We start from the raw sequence: 19,706 nt of genomic DNA, 5'->3' as shown, positions 1-19,706 counted from the left end.
TTTGGGTTAGTGTAGGATCAGTTCTGTTCTGATAACATCATCCTCCGAGGTGTTACCTCCCCCTTTTTTAGGAAGAGGGAAGGGGAAGATAATCCTCCCAAGTACTGCATCCTCTTTTAGGGAGGAGGTAATTTAGTAACTGTTTTGTTATCATGTGACCACCTTTTTCTGTAGTTGAGGTGGGTAGTTTTTCTATTGCCATATCATCATCCTCATCATCATTTTCCAACCGCAGTCGAGATGATGGAGTTCGGTAAACTCCACAGTGTTTTCATGTGACGTTTAATGTGCACGCTATACTCATTGGAAAACAGGAAGACTGACCTGACCTTACACCTACGTACAACGCTTTGGTAGTCCCAAACGGTCACTCATCTGGTATTCACCAGGCTCAATGTTGCTTAACTTTGGTGATCTGATGAGAACCAGTGTGTCGACGTGATTATGCTGTAATGATATCATACTGACAATCATTACTTTTTTTTTTAAATAAGCAAATCTCTCCCAGGCATTATCTCCCCTATTTTGGAAGGTTAGTACCTGTCCTTTTGTCATAAATACCATCCTCCTAGTCGTTACCTCCTCCATTTTGTGTCGAAAGATAGTGTAGTAGCTGTTCTAATGTTATGATACCATCATCCCAAGCATCACCTCCTTGGAGGAGGGGGGGAGGCAATTTAATATACGTTCATTTGTCATGATACCATCAATTAGTTAATAACAATGCATAATTTTTTTCTTTCACGTATTTGTTTGTTTTTAATTTTCGACAGCCAAGCAAGAAGTTCCCCGGGGATACACACATCAGTAAAATTGACCCAAACCTCAAAAAACATATTTTCCAGGAATTGAACCAGGAAACCAAAAAAGGTAAATATTTCTTTCATCTTTAAAAAGAAACGAAACTTTGTGAATAGTATAAGTTATGGCGTTGTGTGTGTGTGTGTGTGTATTTGTGCATGCATGTGTGTGCATGTATGTGTGTGTGTTTGTGTGTGCGTGTATGTGTGTGTGTCTGTGTGCATGTGTGTGTCGTGTGTGTGTGCCTGTGTATGTGCATGTACGTGTGTGTCGTGTATGTGTATATGTGTGTGTGGATATATGCGTATGTGTGTGTGTCGGTATGCGTGCATGTGTATGTGCATGTGCATGTAATCGTGTTATCTACTCACATCATTGTTGTCATCATCTCTGCGTTCAGTCAAGTTGAGAAATCCAGCTTATTTAAATCATCATCATCATCGTCGGAGAGGTGACGGTGGCTCAGTGATTAATGACACAGACTGACAACCTGTTTGTGCTAACTTCAAATCCAATTCGTTCCGCAGAAACACTTACACTTAGGGACGTTGGCAACCTTCACGTGGTCCCTCCTGTAACTACCCAATATCATTCTAGAAATAATTCTTAATAGAAAGATATCAGGGAAATGAATGGCAACAAAAAGTCATCATAAAAATTTATGCTCAAAAAACAATAACAGCAGGAATAGCAATCATGAAGGTTGGCCTTTTGGTATCTGTTCTGATACTGCACTTCAACATTTTCTCTCGGTCCTTCTAAACTGAGGCAATTTTTTTTTTTCTCACAAACTGAGCAAATTGGGTTTGCTTGCATACCACTTGTGCTCAGTCGGCTTGTCTGGGCCGGTCTTGTCTTGGAGGTTGAGGGTACCTAATTGACAGTTTGTCTAGCTGCTGTTTCCGACTGACAGTACAAGAGCTCTAACTCTTTGGTAGCACTTAGAGCGGCTGTTCTATCATCAGTTGTATAATATTGAGATAGTTGTAGTGCCATGTAACACATGGAAAGTGACCCTGCTGCTATTTCTGGTGGGCTTTCATGAGGCCACAATTTCCTGAGCAGAACCCATCGTGTAATAATTTATGATCAAAACTGGCCCACGTTGCCCAACATTCTCTCCCCAACCTGAAATTAAACAAAACGTAATGAAATGACAACCCCAACAAATACCATGATCAAACCAGATAACCACCCAAACAAAACCAATTCACCTCCTCTCTTGAGGCTCACATTCACAAATATCTGTGGGCTTAGAAGTAATCTAGATGATGTAAAGTCTTACTTCTTAGTGAACTTCCCGGATATCTTAGAATTAAGTGACACAAACCTACCTACTTCTTTAACTGTACTGATTCGTCTAGCTGAAAACACTATCAATAATTCCCCCCCACTCTTTATCTGTGCCTAAACCTAAACGTAAATTCCATGAACAAAGCTTCTTTTTTAGAACTGCACGCCTGTGGAATTGTCTTCCGTTTTCCTGCTTTGCGACTGAGTACAATATGGCTGTCTTCAAGTCTAACGTAAATAAGTTCTTGATGAGCCGTTCCATATGAGTTAACAAATTTGCCGAATTTTCATTACTAATGATTACTATATTTTCCAATTTCTACTGTACACTCTTTAACCCTTATCCTTGAGGGGCCTCTTGGCCTTGATAATGTGGTGATGCCTGTGTAAAAAAAAAATAAATAAATAAAAAAAGATATGCAAAAGTTCAAATGTAACGTAAACCAACACCTTAATCTTTCTTTGGCAGGGTCCAATTAGTAGCCCTTTATGTACAAGTGGCAATATGCCTTGTTAGGAGTGAAGGTGATTAAAAAAAATTAATAAAAAATAAAATTATGCTTTCCTTATTAATTTGGCGCTTCTGTTTTAGAGGAAGACTAGCGGAGGGGGGGGGGGTACCCGGCGTTATCCGGGTGTTTCGAGGTGTGTGTGCTTGGGCGGGAGTGGGGGTGTTAATCAAAACATAAGAATAAGCGAAGTAAATATTTAAAAAAAAAAACACAAAAAAAACTAACGTAAGGCAAACGAACGATGTTAAATGTAAAAATGGGAAAAAGAAAAAAAGAAAACGCGAAACAGAAAAACGAACTTTAAAAGTTCGTTAAAAAATCTAAAAAATAACCCCCCCCCAAAAAAAACGTGAAAAATGGCTTAAATAACCTTGTTTCAATATTAAAATTTAAAAAATCGAAAAAAAAGTCACCTCACACCACGATTCGAACCCAAAACGTTTAGATAATGAGGCAGCGCTCTAAGCAACTGAGCTAAGACAACATTGACGGAATTAGATCATTTTTTTAAAATTTAAACTAAATCATGTTCCGATGACGTATGACGCATGCGTAGAAACGAACTTGTCATGAGAGGACGGTTTTTGCTGACCCCTCCCTGTAGAAAACTGATGATTTTAGGGTGAAGAAATTAATATTTTTGGCCAATTTTTCGATATTTGTCGGGCGAAGGTTGGAAGTTTAAAATGATGCTGATCTCGTGAAAATCCGTGACCCGTGTCGAAAGTTTTTGCAAGACATACATACATACATACATACATACATACATACATTTTCACTTTTATATATATATAGATTATCTGAATGATCTAAGGGAGATAACTTCCATTTACTAAAAACAGGAAGTATTGCCAAAATAGTTTATGAAAATTAATTTTTAAAAAACTTATATCACCTACTGATCCCTTTTGGTTTTTGTTCTCTTGCCAATAGACATATCCGGAAATTGTTGGTGACCAAGACTGAGATATTCCAATAAATTTTTATTTAAATCTTAGTGGAAATGTATTATTTTGTTGAAACAGAAAATACCTTTACTAAAGTTTTCAGTAATAAAAAAAATTCAAGGAATTTGGTTTTGCTGTTTTTATGAAAATAAAGCATCGTAAAATAAGCAATTAAAAAACATTATTTAATTTTTAAAGGAACATTACGATAAAAGCCCCTAAAATCTGCATTAATGAATTCGATATAACTCGAAGAAAAATGAATTTCTCAAACTACCGATATTATCATTGAATTAAGCATTGTTTATTTAATATTTTCACACACAAAAAATTAAAATGGCAAAAAATATTTCTACTTTTTTTTTTAATTGCAGGTTTCGCATAATTTTTATATGCAAGATTTTAATATTTTCCTTGCTTGAAAGAATATTAAACTTTCGGCATAACATAATTTTTATATGCAAGATTTTAATATTTTTTTTTTTTTTGCTTGAAAGAATATGAAACTTTCGGCATAACATAATTTTTATATAATATTGGCCAATCATTAAAAAAATCAGTTTAAAAACAGTAACATTGAAAAATAATTAAATTAAAAAATGGACAAAATTATACAAACGTTTACAATAGAAATGTACGGGTGCACGTCGCAAGGAGGGGGCAACACCTCTCCCTCCTTCTAATTACATGACGTCCTTCTCAGACAGCTTTTTGACTGTCTCAGATTTTGGGCTTCTGTATATTCTGTGTTTACAAAACTACGGTTTGTTCCGCTTTTTGTGAACGGCAAAATTAATCGGTTTTGGGGCTAATTCAGCTATTTTTTGTGCAAACAAGATGTTTGTTTTTTTTTTTAATTATTTAATTCAAGATATTAAAATTTTAATTTACTAATTGTCTTTGAAATAGTCCCAGAAAACTAATATTTATCTTTAAAAGGATTTTTACGATTTTAAAAAAAAATAGCTGAATTGGTTAGCTTGCCGTGAAAACATTTTTCATAGCTTTTTTTTTTTTTACGTGTGCAAATATTTTTTTTCCTTTGGGAAATTAAGTTTAGTCCTTAATCTTTCAAATGCAATCAAAAAGTAGTTGGACCCCCCCCCCCCAAAAAAATGATAAATCGGCTTTCAAAACTACGACTCTTATCCTTATTCGTTTATTTTGCTCGTACCTACCTTTACATATGAACTGAATTTCTTATCTCACTGGGTGAAATCGCAATTCAATGGCCTGGAAAAAATCCAATAAAAATTGTGTACAGTCGATGAATATCGTTTTTTGTTGAATATTAGCAACTGAGGAAGCATGTCAAGTCAAAATCTATTTTTAGTATTACGTTTGTAATTACGTTTGTAATCTTAAAGAGCATGTTTTAAATGTGTACATATGCTGAAATATTCAGGGGAAACAACTCTAAAAGTACTTCATAGTTATCTCCCTTCGGTTCCTGAATTTATAAAACCATAAACATATTTAAGTTATTTCCCTTGCTTTCTGACGCAAAAACATGGGTAGGCCGAGGTATGTTAGAAACTGACCTTACGAATGCATGAAATATATTGAATAATTCGACCTCCTGTCTTTCCAAGCTTATAACTACTCGAAAAATGTAATTCAAGCCCTAATTTTTTTCAATTAAAAGAGCAAGGACCAAGGTTTCATTAAAAAAAAAGAAGTGTTTAAAAAAAAAAAAAGGTTTTAAACTTTGGACTTTACAGGTAAATTTCTCAACAAACACTCATTTTTTTTTGTTTTGTTTTAAATTTGAATTGATTATTTATTGATCTTTTATCTTCAATTTGTGATATATAAAACTTTGGTGAGTAAATTAATTATTTACTTTTTAATAGATATTTCAAAATGGGGAGGGCGTGAATTTAAAAAAAAAACGTTTGTCTAAAATATTATATTCGGTTTTATGGAATTTCACATTGACCCTGAAAATATTGTAAACATTGAATCAATAGAAAAATTTTGATAGATTTTTAAAGTTTAAAAATTGAAAAATACTTAAAAATCAATTGATTTCATTATTGTTTTTTTTGTTTTTTTAAATAAAAAAATAATATTTCTATTACTTTTTTATACAACTTTAATAGCTTATTTTGGACGTATAATCCATAAAGAAAATAAATAAGCCGCTTTAAAAAGAGAAATTACGAGTTTTTTATATTTTATTCTCAGTTTCGTGTTAAGGGTGTCAAAAATTCCCCCAAAATTCTGATACACCTGTAGGCGTCCTGTAAAATTTAAAATTTTAGATATTATTTCAATCAAAATATTTTGAACAAGTAAGTACTAAACTAAATATTTGACAATATTGATTAAATTTTTTTGTTTTTTTTTAATATTTTGTTTGAATTCGCATAAAACCCTCTTATTGACATTCTAAAAATTTTGACTTACGAAATTATATAATGCAAATTTAATTTACTAAAATTTTGTAACAAATTAGCATAATTAAAGATGTAAACAAAATAATTAGTTAATATTTTAACTTACTCAAATGCTTGGCAATGGCAACAGGAATTTATAAGATATCATTTCTTTGGAAATTCTAAATATAATATGAAAATTTTATTGTCTTTTGGGAGTGACGGGGGATCGGAGAGAGAATTCGCTAAGACTGGACTGGTCGGTCGGTCAGCGGTACCCCAGACCACAGGCGCTAGATTTTATAGTCACTAGAATATTTTTAAAATATTAAAATAATTTATTGCCTGTTTTCGGCTTCCTATAAAGCTATGCCTGGCAGTCTAGCTGGGAATCAAGTGTGAACTTACCAGTCCCCATAAAACAGTCATTTTTTTTAATTCACGTAATTCGTAAGGTTTCTTTGCTTTCTTTACTTTCTTAGTTTTTCTTTCTTCATAAATATAGTTAGATTGTTGACGAAGATACTTTTTCATCTCCAAATTTTCATTTTTGCAAGGATCTGCCCATACTTGTGTCCGGGCAATCCGCACGGCCATGAGAAACACACAATTCAATATACATTACTTGGAGGGCCGGATGAATTCCATTGTTGGGCTGCATGCGGCCCATGAGCCGTAGTTTGCCTACCCCTATACTAGCAGAACCCATGGAAATTTCATGGTAGATGAACATTTTTAAAACACATTATAAACAAAATGAATTAAACAAATAAAATCAAACAAATAATGACGAATTTAAAACAAATTTTTACCAAATTCTTTTTTTAACCTTTTAAATCTAAAAAGTATTGATTTAAAAAAATTAGATCTTTTTTTTTTTTTTCAATGAAAATTAAACACACAACACATTTCATTTTTTGTCTTTTTTTTTCTGAATAATTTTTTTTTGTAATAAAGTATAAAGGAACAAATGTCAATTCACTTGCACATTTTTAAAAATTTTTAAAGAAACTATAATAAAAAAAAATTACGGTCTCCCGTCAACATGACTTTTAAAAAAAATATTATATGAAGTCTTTTGTTTTCATGGAAAAATTAGCACTTCAAGTTTGTTGGAATTTTATCTTGCTTCCTGATAATTTCGATGCTAAAGTAACTAACCTGAAAAAAAAAACAGCATGAAACAAAAGAGAGGGAGGGTGTAAAGAATAAAATATAAAGGTCTTGCTTTGAAACGAAGAAGAAATTTTATTCACAATAAAATTAATTGCAAATTTTTCCCTTTGCGGGCATTAAACTTATGAAACGCCAAAGTAACATATAACGAAAAAAAATAACTCTGGTTCTTATAATGAAGATGCCGGATCCATGAACGAATACAATAATAAGATTCAAAATAGTATCTCCTAATTACACTCGCATATGAAATAAATTTTTTTAGGAGCGTACTCACAAATTGAAAGCCAGTCAGGCACGTGTCTTTTTCTTTTTTTTGTTTAAAGTCCTTTTAGAATTTTCTCTCCCTCCATGCTTGCGTGCAAATCGTAGACACACAGATGGATTTCAGAAGCAAAGCCGTGTTGCTTGTCCTGGTTTTTTTTTACCGGGTTTTCTTCTTTGTAGGGTGTTCCAAAATTCCTTATCACGTAAAATAAGGTATTTTCTTTAAAATAATTCCACTCCTTCTAAAATATGTGTAAAACCGTAGTCACGTAGATAGTTTTCAGAAGTATATCTCGTCACATATCCGGGTATTCTTGCCAGGTTTTCTTCTTTGAAAGAGGCTCATCAAGATTCCATTTTCAGCACCAGACGATGAAACAAACATCAAATCTCCACGTCAGCAGAATTTCAAAAGAGACCGAAATTGGCGCTGGGCTCGTGACGTTATCACAGAGCTAGCATTTCCTTTTTCTCCAAATTAAGGGGAGTTTCGTACAAATCCAAAATGTACGAAACTAAAAATCAAAAAAAGATACAAAATATAAAAAAATAAAATACAAGAACCAGATAAAAAATAATATATGTAAACAGGGGGGGATGCACTATTATTGGTACATATTCAACAAGTTTTCAGAGAGAACTGTCATAAGAGTGTAACAGAGTGTGGACACAAATGCATACGAAATGCGAAATGATGTCACTGTAAAGAAAAAGACCATAAAAAGGAGAGAGAGAGCATGTTGGAGACGTGGGTGACGTCACAGCTGTAATAAGAAGTCATGCATGACGGAAGAATGAGGAAATAAATGTTGTTGTTGCGCGTAAGATGGAGTATGAGTTATTCTTTGTCTTGCTTTCCTTTGCGACGTAGACTGCATACAACGTGTTGGGTTTAAGCATGTTAACTTATTAAGGACAACGTTTCAGACAGAGAGAGAGAGAGAGAGAGAGAGAGAGAGAGAGAGAGAGAGAGAGAGAGAGAGAAAGAGAGAAAGAGATAACTCACACTCTTTTTCCTTGTGGACCTACATGATGGCTGCTGAATTAAAAATAAATAATATTCAAATAAAACTAACATAATAGTCGAAGCGCAAATAAGATCCCCTTGACATGGTTCACATGACCAAAAATAATAGCAAACCTTTCTCTAGTGATGCTGCCTCAAGTAACAACACTAAGCTGGATACTCCACCAAACTAGGTGAATTTTGTCCCTGGAATTAGGTAAGACCAAGCAAAGATCATAAGAATAAATAAACTATTAAATAGCTTGGATTATTTAATTATTGGAATTCTTTTGAGATGAGTAATTTGTATATTTTTTTCTTTATTTGTTTGCAGACTATTATTCTCATCTTTATAGTTATTGTTGTTTGACGAGGCTTCAGCCAACTATTCCTCTGGCTTTCGTCAGGTTGTAAACCGCGACAGGATAGAAATACTGAATCTTTTAACTGTAATTACTGCCTTCCATAGTTGTGGTCGTTTTTTGGCCAACTTGAGATGTTGAATCTCTACAGCTCCAGGTGAGTATTGTCTGAAGATAGCTGTTTCAATCCTACCCAAAGCCGGACAGAGGATTAGTTGGCCGAAACGTTGTGAAACAATAGGTAAAAAGACGGGGATAATAGTTCACAAATAAATAAATAAAAATATTAAATAGTTAATTAAAAAAAAAAAAATTATGTATGAATGAGTTCTCACTTTTCAAGGCCAAACTCTTTGGATTGTCTTTGATTCCAGGCTTATAATTACTGATGATAACTCATAGGAAAACTAGGAGATGGTCTAGTGGTTAATGACAGGAACTGACGACCTGGGTGTTCCAAGTTCAAATCCAATTCGTTCCACAAAAAATCACTCTGACTTAGGATGTTGGCAACCTTCTCATGATTCCTCCCATGAGTACTCGATATCTTTCTAGAAAGATATTGTTTGTTAAATTTACCCCAAATAATTATAGTTTCTCTAACCTAGTCTATTGAATTCAAATATACCCCAGTTGTTATACTAAATGTATTCTTAAGATTATACTATATTAATATATTCTTAAGATTATACTATATTAATATATTATTAAGATTATACCAAATATATTATTTATTGGTAAATTCACCCTTGTCTGTTCGTTTGTTTGCACTTTTCTCAATATCTACGTGGTGGAATTTTTGGAAATTTTGCACAAACATTAAACATGATATGAGTAAAAAAGTAACAGAACGGATTTTCCGGGCAAATTCCAGTCCCCCTCCCCCAGGAGTGCCTTTCGCGTTAAAATGGCTAAAATTAACCCTTTTGTGCTTATTAAAAAAAATTGAAGCCTTGGATTTTTATAAAACCTTCTGAAAAATTGTAACTAACTGATTTCTATATAATTTTGTTTGTCTATACTTCAAGATAACTCCCAGCGACTCTTTTAGGGTTAATAAAAACACTTCCTTTTTGGGACTATTTTACCATATTTGTCCAAAATTTTCTGTGTATGCCTATTTAGCAGTTTTGCATGGTGCTGAACTCAAATTTAAATATCTTAAGGCCTTAGGGACTTTTGGGGCTAAATGGGGGGGTGCAAATGATGGACTTAGTCATTTCTCTTTTTGCTTGGTGCAGAACTCAAATTTATATATGTTAAGGCCTAAAACTGCACCATTTGGTCATTTTCACCAGGATTTGACGTCCCCTGGAAACTTGGGGGGAGGTGCAAATGCTGAACTTAGTCATTTTTTTTTATGCCTCGTTCACTGTGAACTCATGGGGGGGGGCATGCATAATTTAATGCAGCCATATACATTTCTTCAGAGAACATACAGACAGACAAACTTCCTTTTTCTTTACATATTGATTTAATTTTTTAATTTCTTTAACTCTTTTTCTTATTCAACTCTGGTTTCTGGTCGCATTTTTTCCTTCGACACCAACAGAGTCCAGGCCATTTCTGAAACAACTTCTTCCATGTTGATTGTGGGTATGCTGCTAGTCCTGTGCATATCTAAGAGGTCCAGCCTCCCAAGCTTTGCCTTCTCCCTATGAGAAAGGACTAGTTTATTCGCTAATCGCCTGAGGCGTCCCTACCGGGGAATCCAACTTTCTGACTCTTGTTAGACATCTTTTCGCTGAGGGATGGAGATAAATTTTTAAATTCTTCTTTTTGCTTCTTTTGCTGCAGGAAATGACTGGAGACTTTTGGCCGAACGTGTCGGAATCGAAGCAGCAATAATTGACGTGTGGAAGGCGCACAAACTGGACAGTCCTATGATGAACGTGTGGTCGGTATGGAGCAAGAGTTCTGGGGCGACGCTACGGATGTTGCACAGGCACTTAATTTCACCTCAAATGAAGAATTCTTTACTGGCCCGAAAAGTGTCGGATTTCTATTTGGTTAGCTGACGAAAAATAATAGAAGCTAAAAACTTTGCACTGACTTTGTTGTACTCAAAAGAATGAAGAGGACGTGATTTACACACTTATCTCCCTTAGTGGGATGTGATGTACTTCATTTTAAAAATACTAATAAGATCTGTGAAATTCCACAGGAGACTCATTCATATGTAATATATTGATGTTGGTATTCTGTAGATGTTCAGCATAAATGGAGATGATCTGATATTATCGTAGCTCTTTTGTTAAAACTGCAAAAGTATTTATCTAAGCTAGCAGGGACACCCAGTGTAGTCCGGTTGTAAAGTACGCTTAAATGTGATATTTTAATTCTTGCAAATTTTGTGTATATTATTACAGAGTTAATGTTCTATCGATTTTTATATGTTATAAAGTTACGATTTCAAAAATAAAAAAAAAATATATATCCATATGACTTGGGTGCATCAATGCTTGATATATAAGTAGGGCTAGGTGATAAGCTTTGAAAATATATATTGCAATTAAGCTACACAGAATTTTCCACTTTCATTCTTGTGAGGATTCGTCAGGTTATTGCATTGAATTGATGTTTCTTCCTGTTTTTATATATTCCTGTATAAACCCAGTTCCATGGGAATATACAAAAACACAAAGAAACACTGATTCCATGCAATAGCCTGACGAATTCTGACGAATATGAAATGTGGAGAATTCTGTGGCACTTAATTGCCATCTATATATTATCAAAATTTACTATAAACATATATATATATATATATATATATATATATATATATATACATGTCAGCTCCTTCAAGAAACTTGTTTCTTATCATTGAGCACGTTCAGGTGTAATAAGTCGGTCAACTTAGCTCGTATGCATAGATCGTCATATAATGACGAGTTCACTCTGACTGACGTTAAAACATTTAAAAAAGAATAAATGTTTAATTTCAATTGTATCTCTCATCGTTGTCGGTAGCCGAGTGGTTTGGGTCCTTGCTAATGAAGCCAGACATGACTTCTGTTGCCAGGCTTTGAATCTCTCGACTGGTGTTAATCGTGACACCCTGCACTGATGATTCCCGAACGGATGAAACACTAGTGTCTGGAGGTATTTAATTATTATAGTAAATAATTATATATATATATATATATATATATATATATATATATATATATATATATATATATATATATATACTAGTAGGGAGACCCGACGTTGCCCGGAATTGAATGATGATCAACGAATATTTCACATTTCTATATTTTTACTGTCATCGAAATCCGTGAAATTGCCCAGGAGGAAGTTTCACATGCCTCGATGCAGTAACTATCCAAAATATATGTTATTCTACATTGCGCTCTAGAGAACCTACCGTTTCTTTTATAAAATTATTTTGTATAAACTTCTTTCCAGTTAACAAAAAAAAAAGAAAAAAAAAAAGAAATTTACATGTGGGGTTTGAACCTACAGATCATGTCATGCAAAAAAAAAAAAAAAAAAAAAAAAAAAAACGTAGATTTTCAAGTCTAACAAAATTCTTTGCAGTTACTGAAAAATATAAGAAATTAAGAAATTTACATGCGGAGTTTGAATGAGGTATCGGAACACTGAATAGATGAAGACCACTAGACCGACGAGTCAAACGAGCTGTAACAAAGGAAGCAGGGAATAGATCAGATAATTCTGAAGAACATGTGCCATAAGAGTATTTACAGAAAAGACTGAAACTAGCAGCATCACGTCTGTAAGAGAGAGGGTTTCAGAAATGGCTTAGGGCAATTGCGCTTGACATATCAAAGGCCTTTGATAGGGTATGTCATAAAGGTTTACTTCACAAGATCTCTAGCTATGGTATAGCTGGAAATATCTTCTCAATTATTAAATCATTTCTCTCTGATAGGTTCATAAGAGTAGTAGTTGATGGGCAAAAATCAGAAGCTCACAGTATTAATGCCAGTGTCCCTCAGGGGTCCATCCTGAGCCCAACTCTTTTCCTGTTCTACATTAATGATCTTCCAAATCACATCCTTACATCATTCGTAGACATTTATGCTGATGACACTACCATCTATGGTAGCACATCTAAGACCATAAACGACCAAGTTCTCTCTGATTTTCTCTCCTCTGATCTTGAGAACATGGTATAATGGGGAAAGGAGTGGCTGGTTACTTTTAATGCATCTAAAACCAAGCTTCTATCTTTACATCATCAACGTTCTGATCCCCATCTGTCATCAACTGAAATGAATAGCTCTCGTCTTGAGGAGGCCTCATGTTTTGACAAACTTCTGGGCTTGACCTTTACTCCTGATCTTAAATGGAACATGTACATCAAATCTGTTGCCAAGGCTGCTGGAAAGGTGGTGAGATCCTTCTATCGATCCACTAGATATCTCACTGCTGGTGCAATTCTCTATCTATATAAGAGCCAGGTACGTCCAAGGATGGAATACTGTTGCCACATCTGGGCAGGAGCTGCTAGAAAGGACTTATCCTGCCTTGATAGAGTTCAAAATAGACTTCATAGCCTTGTAGGGGATATCCCTTTTCTCTTCCCTGCAACCTTTTTCTCACAGAAGAGATGTTGCGAGTTTGTCTCTGCTTTATCCTTATTTTCATGGAAAGTGTTCGACTGAGCTTCAATCTATGGTCCCCCTCTCGCCAAACTTTCACAAGAAATACTCATCTAGCTGAAAACACTATCAATAATTTCCCCCACTCTTTATCTGTGCCTAAACCTAAACGTAGATTCCATGAACAAAGCTTCTTTCTTAGAACTGCACGCCTGTGGAATTGTCTTCGATTTTCCTGTTTTCCAGCTGACTACAATATGGTTGTCTTCAAGTCCAATGTAAACTAGTTCTTGATGAGCCGTTCCACTTAAGTTAACAAATTTACCAAATTTCCATTATGAACGATTACTATATTGTCCAATTGACTACTGTACACTCTTTAACCCTTATCCTTGAGTGGTCTCTGTGCCTTGATAAGTGTTGATGCCTATGTTAAAAAAAAAAAAAAAGAAAGGGTGGGGGCCAAGCAAATTACTGATACGTTTTTGCAATTTATCAAGAACCCTGGGACACAGATTCACCAGCTCAAATATGACAACAGTATTCCACAGATGGTCTGATAGTAGATTTGTAGAGATGGAGAATATCCTTGGGAGTGAGAAAGTGTTTAGAGCGATAGAGATAACCAACTTTACGAGAAGCAGACAGAGCAATATATGAACTCTAAGAAAGAAAGATTTAGATTTGATGAGAAAGAAAGACCAAGAAATTTCAGAGATGATCTCTTCTCAAGAACGGAGCCATCAATAAAAATCCCAACTCAAGTCAACTTTTTCTGGCTTGTCCAATCAGATACTATCACTTAGATGAGGTGACCACGTGACTGAGTTTATAAAAGGTTAAACTCATGGACATTCTCTCACTTTCTTTCTGGTTCTCAGACTGAAGCTGTCTCCATGTGGCATGGTGAACCAATCCTCAATTACTCTCTTGAGACACAACACAATCCACCCGGGCCTTCCAGTCTGGATTTGGATAAGACAAGAAGACAAAAAAATCCATTGTGGCTATGACCAAACAGTAACTTCAACCGCACTTAAACTCTCCTTCTCCGACAGGACTGTCTAATCTTTTCGTCTCTGTCTATGCATGGACTTGTACATATTAGTTACCAACCGAAAACTTTATTTTTCATCTCGGAATCAGAATCAGCAATCGGAAAAATGGAGTTTTTTGGGGTATCGGAATCGGAAAAATTTGTGCCTATTTTCTGATGCCAAAACCGATTCCTCTAATTATCTTTTTTATTTGATTTTGGTTTCAAAAACATCTTCCACTGCTTGTAGTAATAATAAAATAATAAATATTTACTGATTCCAGTAAGACTAAAATCTTTAGATCGCTTCCCCCCCTCACAAATGTGTTTTCACATCTGAAAAAATATATGTACATTTAACATGTGTTTTTACACTAATAACGACAAAATAACACTTTTATAGTTAAATATTTAGAGATTTATAAAGAATCGGAATCGGTAATTTTATCAGCCGTTGTTAGGGATGTGGACTAAACTGTTCTGCGTGGACATGACTGCTGCTGCTGCTGAGTTGAGTTGGGCCATTGATGGAGGGATTCTCACTGCTTGACGAGCCGGGCTGATTTACCCCTGGTTGGAATTGCACGTTGTACTTATACTCGTCCGGCAGACATAGTTGTAGACACTGTGGCTTTGCAGCACTGGTCGGCGTTTTTCATTCTTGATTTGTGTTTGTTTTTGCGTCTTTAAAGTGTTGGAGGGAGTCATTTGTTTGAGGTTTATAGTCATGTGTCATATCAAATTGAAGCTGGGAAGTTGTGAATATTATTCTAGCGAGAATTGTACTATTCAGAGTTCCACGGGATAATTATTCACGTCAAAGTACTTGTCAAAGGGTTGTTGGCTGTGGGTTTACGTTTTAAATTGGGATCTTTTTTTGATGAACGGTTTCTTTTGGTTTAAACCGTGACACATGTAAGCGAAATGCACGTGCGTCTGTGTGTGTGTGTATGTTCATCACACAATAAAACAGTAGTTTGAAATAACATTGTTCAAAAGAAGAATTAACTCTCGTTAGATGTGGTAATTTTCCATGAAGAGAAATAAGGTTCATAAGCATGGCAGGCGCAAATTCAAGACGGGGAATTTTAACACCTCCCAGTAGTGGAGTTATTCTGACATCCAGTGTTGGGGAAGACAAGAGAAAAACTGGAATAAACTGATTTGATTTTCGCGGCAATGGTCTCAAATCCACGGTCCACCTTTTTCTGTCTTTATATACATTAATTATTAATTGTAATTAATTTTTAAGAAGACAATTTTTTTTCTTTTTAATTTTCAATCAACGAGAGCGGAAAATGTTTATTTATTTATTTATGAATTATTATTTAACTCCTTAACATTAAAAGACTTCAGTTAAAGGTGAATAATTATTACAATACGCAGGTCTTATAAAATAGAAGAAAAAAATAAGAGTAGTTGAATTTAAATGTCATTTTAATTAATTTAATTGTCTCAAATCTACTGTTTTTCTTTTCTTTTTTCTTTTTTTCACTGTAAAAGAAAAAGTAGACATTTTATGAAAGTTTTAGCGTTCCAAATTCACCTTTAAATTTTGGTACCGTTCTGCTACCTGAGCTCCAGAAGCAAAGTCAGAATTTAGAAAATCAAAGATTAATTTCAGTCAAAATGTTTGTGAAAACAAAATGAAATGAATGAGACTTTGTCACCTGCGCCCCTATTCTAAAATTGAACCAAAAATTAACTTAAAGAAGTAAGAATATTGGTATTTTTTAAAGTAAATGTCATTAATGCGTATTTGGAAAGAAATAGAACAGAGTCACTTGTTAGGAGAGAGAGAGAGAGAGAGAGAGAGAGAGAGAGAGAGAGAGAGAGAGAGAGAGAGAGACAGACAGGCAGACAGACAGACAGACAGAGTATGAGTGTGCGTGTGTGTATGCATGAGTATGTGTGCGTGAGAGAGAGAGAGAGAGAGAGAGAGAGAGAGAGACAAACAGACAGACAGGGATGCGTGGTTTGTGTGTGTGCGTGTGTGTATGTATGTATGTGTGCGTGTGTATGTGTGTGTGTGACATGGATGCGTGGTTGTATGTGTGTGTGTGCGTGTGTGTATGTGTGTGTGAGAAAGAGAGAGAGAGAGAGAGAGAAAATATAGAAATATTAAGGTGTAGTTAATAGAGAAAAAGCGATGGAGAAGGGATAGTAATAAGTAGCAGAGAGAGAGAGAGAGAGAGAGAGCGGCAGAAAGAAATAACAAGAAGTTACAAACAGAGAAACAGAGAGAAAGAGATAAAGAGGGGATAGAAGAGCGAACGGGAGTAATGGGAAACAGAGATAGGGGGAGGGAGAAACAGTAAGAAGTAGTAAAGAGAGGAGGTGGGGAAGAAATAGTAAAAAGTAGCTAGGGTGATGATGAAGGGAAAATAATTAGGCGAAAGAGAGAGGAGGGTAGATAAACAAGGGAGAGAAATAGTAATAAGAGAGAGTGAGAGGGGTAGAAGAGAGAAATATTATGATTAACTGCGTGAGTGAGGGGGCGTGATGTGGTTGTAGACTGAGTTAAATAATATAACAGAGTGAGTAACAGAAAAATAAAGAGAGTGGGAGGTGTGCAGTAAGAGTAAATAATAAAGCGAGAGCGATGGTAGAAGGCAGAGGAGAAGCTGTAAGTTTGAGAAGGACATAAAATGTCGTAATCATGAGGAGTTGTTGAATCAATGAATATAGATAGGAAGATAAACCCAATATATATTTATTTATATGAGGGTACGGGACAGTGAGTATTGCATGTGTGTCGGAAATTTAAGCATCAAAACCACAGAGATTGAATAGTAGTGGTAGCAGCAGTAGTAACGGCTGGCCTTTTGTAAGGTCTATTTATTTTGGGTGAGAACCAGGTATCGTCCAGTCCGTGTTTTTATTTTGTTCTACAAGGAAAAAGGCGACATAAGAATGGGAGCGAGGACATCAAGGCTTCTCCAAGAAGAGGAGATTGCAGAAATATCCACAGAAACTGGATGTAAGTAAAAAAATATATATATGTATATATAAAAGCGATTGCTTGTCTAGTCACATCGAAAAGCTGTGATACAAACGACGTATCGGTCTTTACTCGTTATATAGTTATGCAAGCATGCACTGCATAACTTACGGGTTATTTCTACAGAATTTAAACCGAACATTTTTTTTACCCTAAACCTAAATCCAACCCTGACCTAAGTTTTCAGATTTAGTTCAGCAAAACTCGATTTAATTCGGTTCGCTTCAGTTCAGATACTGTAGAAGCACCCGTTATGCTAAGTGGGTAATAAACTTCATGTTTAATTCTACCGGAGGGTATTCGCCAGGCTTACGTTAGCCTGACGAATTCCTTTGATGGAATGAAGCAAACACAAAGCATTTCTGTGTAGCTTTCTTGACATAAGTCCGGCACTAGTGCAGTTACTGCAGTTTAGCATCACCAAGCAAATTGTTTTCTAGGAGAGTACACTCGAATTAACGAAGACATCCCTATGTTAAGAATGACTTTCTAAATTTGCTTAGTGGTGTTAAACTGCACAAGTGCCATAAATTTTTAACCTCTACTCGTGTATCCAGTATCTACTGTTGAAGTAAACACTGAAATAAAAATGTATAAATCTTTACATTGGTGTGCGTGTGTATCTGTGTGTGTGTGTGTATATATATATATATATATATATATATATATATATATATATAAAATCTAAGATTATTTGTTTACATTGACATTTCGTTTTTATTCTAAAACTTACTCAAGCCGAAACGTTGACGAACATACAAACATTTTTATATTGGATTATTAATATATAGGTGCATACCGCGCTGTTTTTATAAAGTATATTCAAGTTTTATGATAGCTTGTTCGTTTTGTCAGAATAGTTACAAAACACCCTCTCCGTGTTAAGAATGGATTTTTAAATAACATTTCAGCACGGTACAATAAGTGCATAAGTACCAGTATGTATTGCGGTAGCCTATTGTTTGGTAATCAAATTATTAATTATTGTTATAAAACTTGGTAAAACTATACAAACACCGTGACAGCGAATTAACCCTAACCCTAAACCTAACCCTAACCCCAACCCTAACGCTGTCACGGTGTTTGTATAATAATACCTAAAACTTTAACTTTTGTTAAAGAGGTGCTAATGCAGAGAGTGATCCGATCAGGATCCGCGCTATTTTTTTAATTGTATTTCCACGTTTAATTAAAGTTTTATGATGTTTTTTTTTTTTTATTCAATTGTAAGGTTAAAATACAGAATAGGTACAAAACACCCTCCCCTCCCCATGTTAAGAATGGCTTTTTAAGTAACGTTATTATTTCAGTCATCACTCTCTGCATGAGTACCGTTAAAGATAATGCTGCTTCAATAGCACCCGTCATAAAGCTGAAAACTTCAATATAACCATAATACATTTATTTATTTATTTTTAAATAAAGCTCAATTTCAAAAGTTTGTCAACACTTTTGTTGCCGCCCTCTACTCTAAATAAATGCGTTTTTGGGTTTTGAATAAAATTGTTTTGCTTTTTTTTTTTTTTTTTTTTTTTTTTTTTTTTAATTGATAAGATCGAACTTTTATTCCCAACTTTCTTCTTCACATATGCTCGCCATTTTTACGATTTTTATTTATTTTTGACAATTAAAATTAAATTATCGACCAATTATCTTTTTAGTTGTAACGTCTTCAATTTTTGCTTTTTAATTTGTAACTTCCGCAAACTTTTGTGCGTTAGAAAAGAAAACTTAAAGTTTGGATTCAAATTCAGGTGTTTCTGCAGTTTACGGACCGTGCTGAAATAATGTTATTTAAAATTCTATTAACATCGGGAAGGTTTTCCTAATATTTTGCATTTAGAAACAAAAAATACCGTAAAAATTGAATAGAACCAAAAAAAAAAAAAAAAAAAAAAGCACAAACGTAAATTGAAAAACAATAATAAATGGGTACTTGTGTAGTGCTGTTTACGGACCGTGCTGAAATATTATTTAGTAAACTAGGCGGACCGGACCTGTACGATAGTGCCTACTTCCTAAAAATCCGTGGTTTTGGTTTACACCTTTTTAAACTTTTTTTTTTTTTTTTTTTTTTTTTTTTTTTGCGGCGATTATCATAGCTTAAAGACTTATGTATCATATTAGCAGAAAAAAATTTTGCCAAAAAAAAATAAATAAAATAATGGCTTTTAAGAAGGGGGTTGGTTCAGTTTCTCGTTATAACGTTCTACTTCATTGTTACCTGATTTTCTATCCTTTTCTTTACCAACGTGTCACGTGATCGGAATTTTATAATGAGAAAGTGAACCCCTTTGTTAAAAGTCATTAAATTTATTTATTTATTTTTTGCTAATATGGTACTTAAGTCTGTAAT

At 34.5% G+C, this 19,706-nt stretch overlaps 2 protein-coding genes across 2 annotated transcripts in view; both read left to right on the top strand.

Annotated features, from left to right (window-relative positions):
- The window catches only part of LOC145260640 (uncharacterized), a 28,063-nt gene extending 16,876 nt beyond the window's left edge, over positions 1-11,187 (top strand). Inside the window, exons 4-5 of the mRNA XM_080118967.1 lie at positions 774-870; positions 10,540-11,187. Coding sequence (XP_079975093.1) covers positions 774-870; positions 10,540-10,760 — 318 coding nt within the window. The 3' untranslated portion in view covers positions 10,761-11,187. The remainder of the gene's footprint in view (positions 1-773; positions 871-10,539) is intronic.
- A 5,734-nt stretch (positions 11,188-16,921) lies between these two features.
- LOC145260637 (calcineurin B homologous protein 1-like) overlaps positions 16,922-19,706 on the top strand; it is an 84,931-nt gene continuing 82,146 nt past the window's right edge. The window contains exon 1 of the mRNA XM_080118963.1: positions 16,922-17,329. Within this exon, the coding sequence (XP_079975089.1) occupies positions 17,263-17,329 (67 nt within the window). The 5' untranslated portion in view covers positions 16,922-17,262. The remainder of the gene's footprint in view (positions 17,330-19,706) is intronic.

This window comes from Euprymna scolopes, chromosome 36, assembly GCF_053919585.1.
Source record: "Euprymna scolopes isolate OS-2025 chromosome 36, ASM5391958v1, whole genome shotgun sequence".
NCBI lineage: Eukaryota > Metazoa > Mollusca > Cephalopoda > Sepiida > Sepiolidae > Euprymna > Euprymna scolopes.
The sequence above is the reverse complement of the archived record's forward strand: the minus strand, read 5'-3'. Positions and strand labels throughout refer to the sequence as shown.